At 40.7% G+C, this 15,178-nt stretch overlaps 1 protein-coding gene across 2 annotated transcripts in view; it reads right to left on the reverse strand.

The window, feature by feature from the left end:
- LOC133979955 (calmodulin regulator protein PCP4-like) overlaps nucleotides 1–15,178 on the reverse strand; it is a 57,809-nt gene that overhangs the window by 9,226 nt on the left and 33,405 nt on the right. For both annotated transcript variants that reach the window (XM_062418497.1, XM_062418498.1), the window contains exon 2: nucleotides 5,420–5,471. In XM_062418497.1, the coding sequence (XP_062274481.1) occupies nucleotides 5,420–5,471 (52 nt within the window). The remainder of the gene's footprint in view (nucleotides 1–5,419; nucleotides 5,472–15,178) is intronic.

Genomic DNA, 15,178 nt, shown 5'->3' on the forward strand with positions numbered 1-15,178 from the left:
ACTCATAAGTTCAGTGAACATATGGAGCATATGGCCCAAATACACAACATCTGGACTCCAACCAGGTCATCCAATGTCACAGAAGATGAATAACAGGCTTTTTACATGCAGAGGACAGAGCTTGTGAAGGTGCTTCAGTCAGTGGTGGAAAGTAACAAACAACATTAATGTATGTACTGTATTTAAGTACAGTTTTTAGGTAGTTTCTAGACCGTAAAAAATACATTTCACATTTTTTTTAAATATTGTAGAGTCTATAAATGTACAGGTAATGTACAGTTAATGACTGTTTTTAGATTTTTCTGCCATCAATTAACAAATTCTATAATTTCTTAAAACATTTAAGTGAAGTGAAGTTATGTTATGTTACGTTAGGGTTAGTAAAATACAACACTTCCAGCAACTCACTGTGTATAATCCCAAACCTGTCAGGCTTTTAATCTGAGAAATCTGCAGGAAGGTTTTTAATGTAAAGTGGAAAAAAAGTAGAAGTGACAGGAAATAATTATTGATTGAAAACAGCTTTCTCTGTCAGAGAAGAGAAACTTGGTGCTGTGGAAATATACATTCAACTGATTCTCTAACAGCATTTAAAGAGTGAAATTTAGAGAAATCAATCTTATCAATCTTTCATTGGTCATTTAAAGCAATGTGACTTGTTAACACTCAAACATGTTAACATTAGAATACTAGTTGCATTTCTTAATTGTCTTCAGGTTGACTGTTTTGTCTATCAATTATTTTCTTACTTAAGACGGTATGTATTGTTGCTGACTACTCTGTATTGTGCTGTTTGATTAATGGATGTGTGCTGTATAGTCTCGACTCTCATATTAATTATGCTGTGTACCATGAATTTTAGAAGATGTGTCATTTTATTCCAATGTTTGGTTACCTTCTTAACAGCTGGCCAGGAACATTATGAAAATTATTACATTTGAATACCGAGAGCAGCCTGTTTTCTTTATTTCTTACTTTTTTTCTTTCTTTAATCATCAAGAATAAACATAATCACACCAGCACTGACTGCCCCCAGATTCTGAATGTCTCCAGCATGGTTTGTATTGTGTGTCTTGAGATAAACATGATGCAGCAGGGTGGAAAAAAAGTTTGATTCAACTGCATCCACTTGATAAATATTCAGTTTTGCACAGTTATCTTTGCAATAAACATTTCCATCCTCCAATCCCTCCCGTTACAAACAGCTTCTACTGCATCACTGAGCTCTGTACAGTTCAGAATGAGTCCTGCCTCCAGTGGATATGACTATCTCGCTTTCTCTCTGTGGCTGTCCTTGGGCCAGTGAGCGGTTCTCTCTAAAGACTGTGCTCTGCTGTGTGCTAGGGGTATTGCAGAGTGGGCGCAAGTCAATAGCAGTGTCACTCGCTCCTCGCCCACTCTAGGAGCTCAACCAATGTGTCTCTTTATCGAGAGACATGCTTCAGAAACATGGGTAAAGCCCTTTTTCCAAGCATCAAATTACTTGTCAAGGTCAGACAACCAAGGACTCCCTTTTGTTTGTGTATGTGTGTGTATTTGTGTGTGAGAGAGTACTGCAGCTTGTGTGTTTTCCTTCACTTTCTCTTATTAAGTGAATGGAAAGGTAGAACTGAATCCTACAGGCATTGACAAAATACACTATATCGCCAAAAGTATTCACTCACCCATCCAAATAATTGAAATCAAGTGTTCCAATCGCTTCCATGGCCACAGGTGTATACAATCAAGCAACAAGGCATGCAGACTGTTTCTACAAACATTTGTGAAAGAATGGGTCGCTCTCAGGAGCTCAGTGAATTCCAGCGTGGTACTGTGATAGGCACCTGTGCAACAAGTCCAGTCGTGAAATTTCCTTCCTCCTAAATATTCCACAGTCAACTGTCAGTGGTATTATAACAAAGTGGAAGCGATTGGGAACGACAGCAACTCAGCCACGAAGTGGTAGGCCACGTAAAATGACGGAGTGGGGTCAGCGGATGCTGAGGCGCATAGTGCCCAGAGGTCGCCAATTTCTGCAGAGTCAATCGCTACAGACCTCCAAACTTCATGTGGCCTTCAGATTAGCTCAAGAACAGTGCGTAGAGAGCTTCATGGAATGGGTCTCCATGGCCGAGCAGCTGCATCAAAGCCATACATCACCAAGTGCAATGCAAAGCGTTGGATGCAGTGGTGTAAAGCACGCCGCCACTGGACTCTAGAGCAGTGGAGACGCGTTCTCTGGAGTGACAACTCGTGCTTCACCATCTGGGGATCTAATGGACGAGTCTGGGGTAATAAGTCGGACTTGGTTCCAGTGAGGGTTGGACTCCGCCAGGGCTGCCCTTTGTCACCGATCCTGTTCATAATCTTTATGGACAGGATTTCTAGGCGCAGCCAGGGCGTTGAGGGGGTCCGGTTTGGTGACTTCAGGATTGGGTCAATGCTTTTTGCGGATGATGTGGTCCTGTTGGCTTCATCAGACCGTGACCTCCAACTCTCACTGGATCAGTTCGCCACCGAGAGTGAAGCGCCTGGGATGAAAATCAGCCCCTCCAAATCCGAGTCCATGGTCCTCAGCCGGAAAAGGATGGAGTGCACTCTCTGGGTTGGGGATGAGATCCTGCCCCAAGTGGAGGAGTTCAAGTACCTCGAGGTCTTGTTCACGAGTAAGGGAAGGATGGAGCGGGAGATCGACAGGCGGATCGGTGCGGCGTCTGCAGTAATGCGGGCTCTGCACGGATCCGTCGTAGTGAAGAGGGAGCTGAGCCAAAAGGCAAAGCTCTCGATTTACCAGTGGATCTTCGTTCCTACCCTCACCTATGGTCATGAGCTTTGGGTAGTGACCGAAAGAACACGATTGCGGGTACAAGCGGCCGAAATGAGCTTCCTCCGTAGGGTGGCTGGGCTCTCCCATAGAGATAGGGTGAGAGTTCGGTCATCCGGGAGGAGCTCGGAGTAGACCCGCTGCTCCTCCGCGTTGAGAGGAGCCAGATGAGGTGGCTCTGGCATCTAGTTATGATGCCTCCCGGACGCCTCCCTGGTGAGGTGTTCAGGGCACGTCCCACCGGTAGGAGACCTCGGGGAAGACCCAGGACATGCTGGAGAGACTATGTCTCTCGGCTGGCCTAGGAACGCCTCGGGATCCCCCGGGATGAGCTGGACGAAGTGGCTGGGGATAGGGCAGTCTGGGCTTCCCTGCTTAGGCTCCTGCCCCCGCGACCCGACCCCGGATAAGCGGCAGAAGACGGACGGACAGATTAAGAACGGGATGTCACTTAAATTCATATACGAGTCAAGGCCGGTGAGCCAATACTTTTGGCAATATAGTGTAAGTCTCCTGCAACACAGCATTTCACTACAGCTGACTGCTTGAGGTAATCTGGGTCCCATTTAATTACTGTTTGTGAATAATGTTGCTGAGCGGTGACACAGTGACACTAATAAAGCGATTTATTTTTTTCAAACAGGCTCAGTGGCAGCCAGGGCCTGGTCTAAAGATTCCTTCAGTCACTAGAAAGTGACACAAGATGATGATATTGTTTAAGATCTTCTAGACTGATATATCTTCATCCCCATTTTTATTACATTTTTTTACTCTTATATCAAGTGTTTTTTTTATTCAACTCTTCAGATTGAGAGTTGAATTAGAATCTGTCTAATAAAAAGTTGTGGCTGGCCGTAAAGCAGTGTAGTTTTGCTTTGCGCTGATGTTGACAGCACTTTTGCTTGCGGAAGATGCAAATATGGGGCAGAGGTGTTAACATTTCGGAAAAAATTCTTTAAATGGGTAAATTAATTTATTTATGGGGCTGAACAGTCCTTACCCATTTCAGACAGCTTTTTCTTACAGCACTCCCTCCCTCCAACGCTGATTTTACATGCTGAGTTAGCTCAAAGGTAGCTGCTGTAGTTACAGTGCTGGATACACCATAAGAAGTCTGGGTGACAGTCTTTTACATATATCAATGATAGCCTATCAGTAGGCTACACATAGCTCAAAAATGAACTGTACAAAATATACAATAAAATATAAAATGTTTGACAATGAATGCAACTAATTTGATTAGAGTGACGTGCATATCAGCAAAAGCTCAGTTTCTGAGAAATGGGAAAGTGTATTCTGTTAATATCATTAAAAGTGACTCTGTGGAAATACAGAGTGATGCTACACCATTGTCTACAAAAACACTGTAAAATTAAATCTTTTTACATCGATATGTTAGTGACATTTGATGTTTAACTTAGTTTCTGTCAATGAAAAATCTGCAAGTTAGTCAAAGATATAATTTCATGCTCACACTGACTAGTTAAACTTTGCATGAAGTAATTATCCATGCATTTATTGAATAGGTGCACAGTACACTGATGACTGTTTTATAAAATATCTCTCCATCACTCTTCTTGGTTTCATCTCCAACAGTGATGTAATGCTGAGTCAGGGCGAAACACCAAATCACTGCCATGATTTAGACGAGGTGAAAGCAAGGAAGATATTAGTTTTCTTGTTGAGGCCTTTATTTGCTGTGCTGTGATAGATTTAATGACAGAAAGCTCAACAATAAACATGATTTGTAATGCACTTGGTGCATGGAGCCAAGGTTTATTTCCCCCAGGACTTAACAAATACGGGCAATCTGTCTCTGTTCAGGGAGGCAATCATCAGAGACTTGGATTTACACAAGCTAATGGTCATCTCAGTTTTGTCTCCTGGTGTCTGTATTATTTTACCCAGCTGAGTCAGAAAATTAAAGCTGAAAGTAAGCCTGGCCAAGAAAACATACCCTGTGACAAATGTTGTTAGTAATGTTGACTTACCATCATGAAAGATTCCCACTCAGTAGGCTGTATTTTTTATTTTGGACAAACTTCAGTATAAATGGCACAGCTCATCTGCTCATGCAAACACTGTCATGACTTGATACATACATATGACAGAGATGTAGAAACCAACCAAAATGGCAAATTAACTAATTCAAATTCTTGTTATGAAATGATCTCCATGTCATGTTAACAATGACATGACACACTGAACTCCTGAGAGACAGAGATGGGGTCTGACGCAAAGCCCTGAGGTGAGGTGCTCTGTGATTGAGTGTGTGTGTGTGTCTGTGTGTGTGTTTGTGTGTGTGTGTGTGTGTGTGTGTTTGTAAGCCTCCGATGGCAGCTGTCCTTCAGACTCAGTTACTGTCAATCATGCCTTTTAAAGCTCATGTACTGTAAACTCTGGTCCACTTACCCTCTCGCCCTCTATTTGCTTCATCAGTTTTCCAGCTGTTGTCTTCTCTTTTTTTTTTTATTGAAAAATTGTGTGAATGCTTTTCCCAATCCCCTCTTCATTTTGGGTTTCTTTTTAGATAATTGTCTCGAACTTAACATTGCTGACTTGAAAGTAAATCATCATGCACCTCATGTAAACAGATTTTCGGTTTCTTTTTCTTACCTTGTTCTCCAGATGTCTTGTTGTTGCCAGCAGCTGCTCCAGATCCTTGTCTCTGCAACACACAAATTACAAACACAAAAAAGTGATTTTTTTCGCCCGCTTTTTACAAAGTTAATTTTCTTCCAGCTGAAATCCACAAGACAGTGGACAACTTCCCATGATCCTGTTATCATACCCGTGCAAGCTGACTTACATGCAACTGCTCTGTGACCTTTACTAATTAAGTCTTGTCCTCATGATTGTTCTGACATCTACTGGGGGCTGAGCCACCACCTAATCTGCTAGCACGCTCTACAAAGTCTCCACTGTGCAGTATTTTAGCCAGTGGGGTCCTCTTGTTGTGACCAAATGAGCTGGATAGAGGAGACCCTGCTTGCTGTGACAGTAAAAAAAGACCTACAGACACAATGCATACAATATGACCACGAGTGACACAAAACCTGAGGCGAACCATGCTTTACACTGTGACACTACAGAGGTCAAAGCAGCTTAGTTTTCCTATCATCATGTGCCTTTTTTTATAGGAAATATGACCTGATTTCTTGGATTTTGATTTAAGCTTTTTAATCTAAGATCTAGCCACTATTTAAACTTCAAATAAGGACTTGAAATGGAACAAGATCTTCACAAAAATCAAGTAGCGAAAGAATATATGCGCATATATGGTAATAATCACAGACTACAGTTGCTACTTCCCCCTCATTTAAATTCACTGGCACATTACAGTATTCAGAGGTGTTAAAAAGGGTCATACCAATGGATGTAAATGAGAAATCCACCAACAAACAAACCAACAATCTCCTGAAGGAAAACAATGTGACTTCTTAGCTGATGTAACATAATCATTGCTTTACACACTAATGCAAAAACATTTATCATAAGTGAACTATCATTATCCTACATCCATTTATTTTTGCTCACTCGCTTTCTTCTTATTAAGCTGCAAATAGGCAGTTTTCTCCAGAGAAACAACACACGGAGCCGGTGTGTTTATGTGTTTTGCTCCCCATTTCTTCTTACATGACGTGTGAATTACATTACATTACACTTAAAAATAACAGCTTGACGAGTTTCACCTCATAATGAGACATCTGCTGATTCTCTGAACATCGTAGCTAGCACAGATCTTGCATTTGGTGTCAATTACTTTTTGTAATCCATATTTTTGAAATGTTTAGCAATTTCTTTCAAAGATGAGGCGAGAATAGGATATCAGATATTATGCTAAACGGGAGAACAGGAGTGAGACTACATCACAACGAGCAGATTAGGTAAAGCTATTCTTAGAACCATATTATAGTCCTGCTTTTAATATGCAGCAGAGCAAGAGGAGGGATATCATAGGGCATGATAAAAAAAAAAGGAGAAGAAAGAAAATGAGCAAGAATGGATTGAGGTAAGGAAGCACAGGGGAAATGTGCCGAGAAATTACATCATAAGCCTCTTATTAATCACATTCATGTAGTAGCAGGTGGACTTTAAACTGGGTAGTATTATTTCTGGTTCTCTCTGACATATCATACAGAAACTATCAGAAATTGTATGAATTTTAATCTTGAACACATAAAACATAAACATTATCTACCTCACTGCACTGGCAGATATTTTCACCCGTTTTAAGAACTTAAGAGAAAATAATGCTGCTCACCACAGAAATAAACTTGATAGCATCAAATGATCCTTTTGTTTGCTGCCAATGATAATTAATTCAGCATTAGCTATCCCTGTTATAAATGATGTCCCAAGGCCTGTGTTTGGGACCGCCTTGGTGGCCCATTTATCTTCACAGCCACAAACAAGAGCAGATGGGATTCGGTGGGAAGAGGGAGTGCAACAACTTCAACGCTCCAACACTCTGTCACTGCCACAAACCTTACAAAAGCATTCAATATGTGCATAAATTTAAAAGTAAGAACCCATAGGAAACTGTTCCCCTGTGAAAACTCCCAGAAACTGTTGAAACAAGATTGTGATGTAAAATTGATCTTCTTAATAGCATTTTCTGTCGTGTTTATGGTTTCCATCTCAAACCACATACCATTTTAAAGGAGGTTTGGGGCTTGAGAGTCCCCGTACAATTAATGTGTGTCAATTTGAAAGTGTCAGTGTTTGTGGAGGTAAAAAAAAAAAAATCTCTCATATGAAATTACTGCAGGAATTACTGTGTCACTCTCCTAATGACAGACTTGCACAGTTTATTGCTGTCTGGCAAACAGGTTGTCAGTTTGTGTTTTCATATGCGCAGACTGGGTGGGAGCTGTGATGATTTTTCTGTTATGAAAAGAGGGATGAAGAGGAGAGGAAAGGAAAGGAAAGGAAAGGAGGATCAATATCTCCCCTTGCAGTTGAGATGTACTTATACAAACTTTGGCATTAAGAAGATAAATGACCTGAATCAACTCTCTGACTGTCTCTTCTTGTCTGGAGAAAAAAATAAGAAAAAAAACTAGAAGAAAGGGAGATGCAGCAATTCAGCTTCCAGTCTGCAGTCAAACAAGTTTCTAGAGCCAGATGGTAGTTACCAGAAACCAGATTCAAAGACCTTGAAATACCTTTATTTTGGCTTATTTGCCTTCATACCAAGAGTTAGTTGAGAGGGTTGATACGCACTTAGCTTAGCTAAAGACTGGAAACGGGGGGAAACATCTAACCTAGCTCTGTCCAAAGGTAAAAAGAAATCTGCTTATCAGCACCTCTAAATCTCATTAATGTACACAACATATTTCATGTGTAATTTCAAATGTAAACATTACTGATTTGTGGATTTACAAGCCTCTAGGAAGTCACTGTACCTGGAAATTGTTCCCATGAAACCACAAATTGTCACTTTCTAACTTAAGTTTTGTATGTATTAGAAGATCATTGTGCATTATTGGTAGTATGCAGATTTTTTAAAATCTTGAGACAGAGCAATGGGAGAGGAATAAGCAAATAAAAAGCAAATAGCGTATTTCCTAAGATGTCAAACAGTAAATGATAATTTGATGTTTGATACACAGCGACACTTGAGCATGAGGAGATAGAAACACTATCAGCTCTGTGTGATCCTTCATATCCTTTGTCTTGTTTTTTGTGAAGCATTTTGTAAACTCTGGGAAACGAAAGTGCTGTGTAGGTAAGGCTTATTATTATTTAACTGTATTTCAATGAAGCATTTCATATTTCATTCCATTCTGAACAAATTCAGGAGGAAAGCACTGGGGATTCAGCACGGTAACAAAACAGAGAAAGGAAATGGTTTCATTTAGGTAACGTGCATCCGGCTGCCTCCTGGGGGATTTAGCTCCAGCTTCTTTCACCACAACCTTTTCACAGCTATTCCCCGCTCGTTCAAAGGTTTCCAATTTGGTCATGTCAGAAGGGTTTCCATGCTTTAATAACTGAGGAGTCGAGAAGGCATCGTACTATGTGTCCTCTTTTCTGAGCTTCTCTTTCTGCATTATTAATCCAATGCTTTCAATGAATTTCAAACAGTGCGTGCTGCGCTTTGATGCTGGGGAGAGGGATGGGTGGTGAAAGGGTTTGAAGTGTCCTCACGAGCTCAGAGCACAACACACCCGCGCCTTTTGGGAAGACACATCCAATTTGAGGCTGGTCTTTGATGCAATTCTGAATTTTGTAAATAAATAAATAAAAAAATCATTAATTGACGCTACTTACAGATGTATGCATGCAACAGTGCAGTGTATGTTTACCTGTTAGGCAAATCATAAGGATACCTGAGCTATCCTGTCATTTGCCTGTCAGAAAAGAAGCTGAAGTGAAACGACTTATCAAATTGCTTTGTGGTGTTTCACATTACAGTCACACAGCTGAGCTCTCTTCAAGCCCCCCTGCAGCTCCAAACAAATATCAGAGCCAGATAAGAGCAGTGTTTTGTTCTTCGCTGTTACTAATCCAAGTTCAAAGGGAAGTGCTCAGTCTCTCCATCAGCCTCTTGTAATGGCCATGAAATGAACTGGTGCCTGCACTGGAACCACTGAAGCTGCTCCTTCGCAACACGATAATCTGCCTTCCAAAAACTAGCAGCAGCTGAGTGAGCGAGAGGAGACCGGTCAGCCCGCACGGCACCATATAAGCCCTCTCTTCAAACAAAACTGCCCTACAGCTCATATGGTTATTTATTCATGGTTGCTTTTGGAGATATAATGTTGCAACATTGCAGCATGGTTGCAACATCGATTAATATTATGTTACACAAGCACAAACCACTGCAAAGGCTACATACTGTAGTTTGGCATCATTTTACCACTCCGTGCGTTTCAAAAGCATGAAATATCAGTTTGATCCATTTGTTAAAGACAAAAGGTCATCACGTTACGATAACATTCATACCTGAATCACTGTTCTGTCATGCTAGTGTGTTGTTAAATAGCAGCTGTTTAGTGATAATCTTATATCTTAAAGAAGACTGACTGTAAGGTCTGTCCTTATTTAGTTTGGTGGGCAAGAGGTGGAAATGATTCATCTCTTTGCTGAGTTCAGTACAAAGATTCATAGTGACTTTGAAGCACTTCAAGCTGTTAAAACACTTTCAAACATCAGCAAGCGATCACACAGGGTGTTGTTAAGGCAATGTTTTGGATTCTAATGAATGGGAATTCAACTAATGTTGATTGTGGTTATTGATTAACCTGCACATCATAACCTCGAATAGTCATTTGTCAGAAAAAATGTCAGAAAAAAACAAACAATTTCTTCGTCACATTATGACGTTGCTTGTTTTATCCAATTAAAAGTACAAAACTTAAGGATGTTTAGTTTATTATCTCATAAGACATTTTAAAAAACAGCTAATTCTCACAATTTAGAGGCTGGAACAATGTTTGAAATTTGTGAAATTTCTTAACTGTTATTTATAATAGTTATTTATAACATACTGTAGTTTTTCTGTCAATCATGGAGTTCAAATTGATTTGTTTAATTCAGTAGCCCTAAGCACTGTTAATAAGGTAATCATAAGTCATAGGTGAGAACAGCTCCAAAGCAAAAAGTGAATGTTTTCGGCCATTGACAATTTAGATTCAATATACTTTGATTGTGTTGAATTTGTTCATGTTCTGAACGCCTCTTGAGAATCACGTAAATGTTTCATAAAACCAATGATTGTAGATTTTTGTTCAGCATTACAGCAGATAAGCCCGCATATAAAAACACTATGAGCAATAACGTTGGAGTGAAAATGACAGCTGTGGAACCGTTAGAAACCTTTGAATCTCTCCTCTGAGACTCCATCACTGTAGGAGCTGCTTAGCGATGACAATCACGATGTTACGCTCAGAACGGAGTCTGTAGGGTTTTACAGATTACAACTTTGCGTAAATGCAAGTCGTGGCTTGAGGTAATTGTGTTTATGGCGAGAGTGCTCAGTTCTGTGCAGAGTTGGTGAGGAGCTATAACACTCCTGAGGGCAGCGGAGAGTAGGAAGCATTACGGCTGAGCAGCTCTGGGGCTGCGCCAACTGTAAATTGCAATAACAGCAGCTCGATGAGTGAGATTACTGAGGGGGAAAGGGGCTATCCTCACTCCGCAGATAAACAGGCACATGAAAACCCACACGCGCACACATTTTAACACTGGTGAACAAATCAGAACACCTGTGAACACATCAGGATACATGCACACACACGATTTCACACACTGTGAGACAGAGAAGCAAACAGATGAGAAACCAATCAGGTTGAGAAAAAACTGTGATTACATGATGTTGACAAGGGAGATGGAGAACAGAGATATATAGTGGGCCTCTCATTAATCATTAACAGACTCGGTGGGACATAAGGTCAACAAACAGTGTTTTCATGTGTGTGTTTTTGTGTGCATGTGAAACACACACACACACCAACAGTTCTGTACTGCAGCATAACCCTGAAAATTCCACAGAGGCTGCATCAAAATGTGCGCCTCCAGGCTTTCAATTAGGATACTTCAAGGGGAAAATATAAACACACAAATGTGCACACACACACACACACACACACACACACACACACACACACGTACAGGGAAGAAAATAGGCATGCACACACACTAAGGGGGAGTCAAGCAGAATTACAGAAGATCCAGTGTGCATATACTGTAAGCACATTGCACATCAGAGAAATGTAAATATGTTTTTATGTCTGATTAGGCATTCGTCGGGGGATGGTGAGGGAGAATCCTTTAAAACATCCACCTCCTTTCACTCTGCTGAGAGCAAGCCTTTATATTCCTCACTCTGAGCCAAACTCACTTATCTGCCCTGCAGAGGAGGATGCTAGAGACGGCTGCTGCGTTGCACCTGATATTTGTGTGATTTTCCATCTCCAAACTACTTCATTTTTATGTCTTGTGCAGTGAATGCGAGCGAAAATGCAACTCATTAAACTCCAGATTTTCTAGCCATTTCAATTTCAATGGATGTCGAAATTTAATATGCATGCAGACCCAAGAATCAAGCCTGGACTTTCAAATTTAATCTTTATCTTGTTATGTCCTAATTAAGCAGATCCACAGCCAATACGAATAGTTCATTTATTTACAAAGAAAAATGAATGTAAAAATGTATTGGTGTATAGTGATAGATGTGGCAGGGAAGTATGACAATAATAATAAAAAAAAAAACCTTTATATAGGAAGAACATTTTTGTATTTATATCCTAAAATTCTCTCACTTTGTCCTGTGAGCTTTGCTTGTACGACTGCTCCAAGTTGGATTCAATAAACTTTCTTAACTGCCTAAACTTCATAAACTGCTCGTACCTCTTAAGAACAAATCTGTTCATATGAGTGGTTCCTGCATGCCCATAAATTCTACAAGGCAACACTTTTAATTTACCATGTCACAGATTGTCACAAAGGTATCAATAGTCATTCATGGAAAAAAATCTTAGGGCACCGTTGATAGAGTCAACAATAGTAGACTTTTTTACTTGCTGTAATACCTGAAGATGTACGGTAAATGACAGACGAATCTGCAAATCTTATATCTAAAAAAATCTAATATGTGTAAATCTTACATATACTCTTACTGGTTGTCAGAAAAATGATGAAACATTATCATCAAAACTGAGCTCAATGGATTGAAAGGCTTGGAAAAAGCTTTCTAACTCTTCAAGTCCTTGTGTTGATTAAATGTCTTCAGTCTCACTGGTGCATAGCAACATCTTGACAGTTTAGCACGCTGATTCAGAGGGATACATGTTGGTGGGAAACAAGATGCCTCCCTGTTTCCATGACAGTGACATGTTCGTATCATTCGTGTAACTGTGCTGCTGCTGCTGCCTCTGAAAGGTGATGTTGAGCGTACGGAGGATGCTTCTCCGCTGAAAGCCTTCACGGTGAAACACTGTTTCCCTTTTGATCTTGTAACCTCCCTCTCCTCCTGCCTCTTCAGCTCTTCTGAAATCAGCCTGCTCATCCTCATTGTACAGGCAGTGGGAGTGTGTCTGTGCATGCTCTTTACTATGTGTGTTTTTTTTAGTATGTGTGTGTCTGTGTGTGTGTAAAGCTGTGTGCTACAGACCACTCATCTGTTTGAGCTCTATTGGCAGTTACATAAACCATACTGTCATAACGGCTACAGGGCATACTGAAATTTTTCCAAATCAGTGCTGGGTCAATAACTCCCCACTGCAGATTTTTGGATTTTCTTTCCTTTTGTTGGGCAGGCAGCGTCTGTTGAAAGTGAGGAGGAAATGGGTGGGTTCTTGCTGTTGCAGTTGTGCACAAAGGTCAGTAATTACCATGAAACGTAATTACTGACTTTCCCTGGGACCTTTCTTCTGTGACAGTAGTTTGACCACAGTAATTAGAAGAGAAAGAAAGCTATTTGCAAGAAACAAAGAGGCATGAGTTGAGGTTTAAATGGATCTAAACTGCTAGTCAAGATATACACCCATGGCACTTAGCTAAAACCCACCTCTGCAGTCTCTGGCATTGTGAAAATGGCGGCCCAATATTTAATCATACATTAAGCCAGATTTTTAATTTCGTATTAAGCCAATCAACAGCAGTTGCTATGCTAAAATGCACAGTCTGTTTGGGGAATATACTCGCTAATAATGCAATTTTTCAACACAGGAATCCTGTTAATCCCCATGCTGAGCACAGGTATGACACTGAGATGGTGGCAGTATCGTTTACTATCTACAGGTCAAGTGTGGCGATGGCTTTACTCCTCAGAGGAGCCTTAAGGACAGGTAGAGCGAGTCAGTCGGGGGATGGGTTGCTGATTTGTTTGTCATAATCATCAGCTGTTGGGTGCTGGCACACCCCTCCTCATGAACCATAAGGCACAGAAACTCAGCTGCACACTTCCCATTTCCTCAGTGGCAGCCAGGACTACTGAGGTGGCACTCTGCTGAAGTGAACAGTTGTCAGCCCCTGACGCTGAAGATGATTCCCTCCTCACCTTCACACGAACACACACAGACACACACGTTTTTTCATATTAACTGAATTTTTGCAAAGCAAACCTACTCTTCTGGTCTCTGTCTCATACATACAACAGCAGCCGTTGTCAAGCCACCTCCACACGATGCACACGCCTGTCAGTGTGTGAGATATGCAGTTGTTTTGCCTTCTTCTTATTCCTCTGAGGTTCAGGCTGAGGAGGGCTTTTGGTAAAATTATGAGCCTAAGCAAAAGCAGGCCAGCTGTCATGCTACCAAGGAGCCGTCCCTGGAAAAGCTCGGATCAAAACTATCACACTGACTCACGCAAACTTCTTTTGTTGTTTTTTTTTTTTTTTTTTAATCTAACATTATTTTGGGGGATTTTTGCAATGCAGCAGTAAAACCCTAAGCTCATATAATGCAGTCGACACAGCCAAGAAATACTAATGCCTTCATGGCCCAGAAAAGCCTGAAATCATAACACAACAAATGACCTCTATAGAAAGAAAATCATTTGTTTTCATCTTAATACAGCTGGTGCTGTGGTTAAAAAAATACTTTAATTTACAACAGTTTCTTCTGAAAGGAGAGATGAGAGGGGGAAAGAGAAGCAGGGAGGGGATAAAACACATTACAGCTCCTCTTCAAATTATTTTTTCAAACTCTCATCTGTAACACAACTTAATGAGGCTTGAAATTGGCGAGATTACATTTTTCAGCGTTTCTTTCATTAGTGTGGGTGTCGCATGTCTCTGGGGATTGGTTTGCTCACTTTGGGATTTTGAAGCGTGCTGCCACAGAGCATGTTGCAGGGATGAAAGGGGCAACAAACTAACCAGCAGGCCAGTAAATCTATGAGGGAGATCCCTGTGATCAGTCTGGTGTTTGATTCAATCAGCCAGCTGATTTACAGAAGCTGTGCAGCAAGTTAAAGTAATATTTTATCATGTAGTGAGTGTGAGGATCCAGTTTTTACATAAATAGCAATAAAAACACTTGTGTTTACTAAAAGTTTCCTTTGTACAGGAACATAAAAAAATAGTTAAATGAGGACTCAACAGACAAGAGTTCCGGAATACATTTTTGGAAATGTGCTTAGTGAGTGAATGAGTGAGTGAGTGAGTGAGTGAGTGAGTGAGTGAGTGAGTGAGTGAGTGAGTGAGTGAGTGAGTTACTTAGTTAGTTGAAAAGATGGATACCACTCACATCTGTGCAATAGTGTAGATATGAGGCTACAGCCAGCAGACGGTTGCATGCATTTCTCAAATTCAATGCATTTCTAGTATAGTTTCAAATGAAGGTCCATTTACTCTGTTGTTCTGGGGCTGTTGAACATCTCTCAGCAGTTTTGTCTACTACTGTTTTCCAAAGGTGGAGATCCTGT

The sequence above is a fragment of the Scomber scombrus genome, chromosome 5 (assembly GCF_963691925.1).
Source record: "Scomber scombrus chromosome 5, fScoSco1.1, whole genome shotgun sequence".
Classification (NCBI taxonomy): Eukaryota; Metazoa; Chordata; class Actinopteri; order Scombriformes; family Scombridae; genus Scomber; species Scomber scombrus.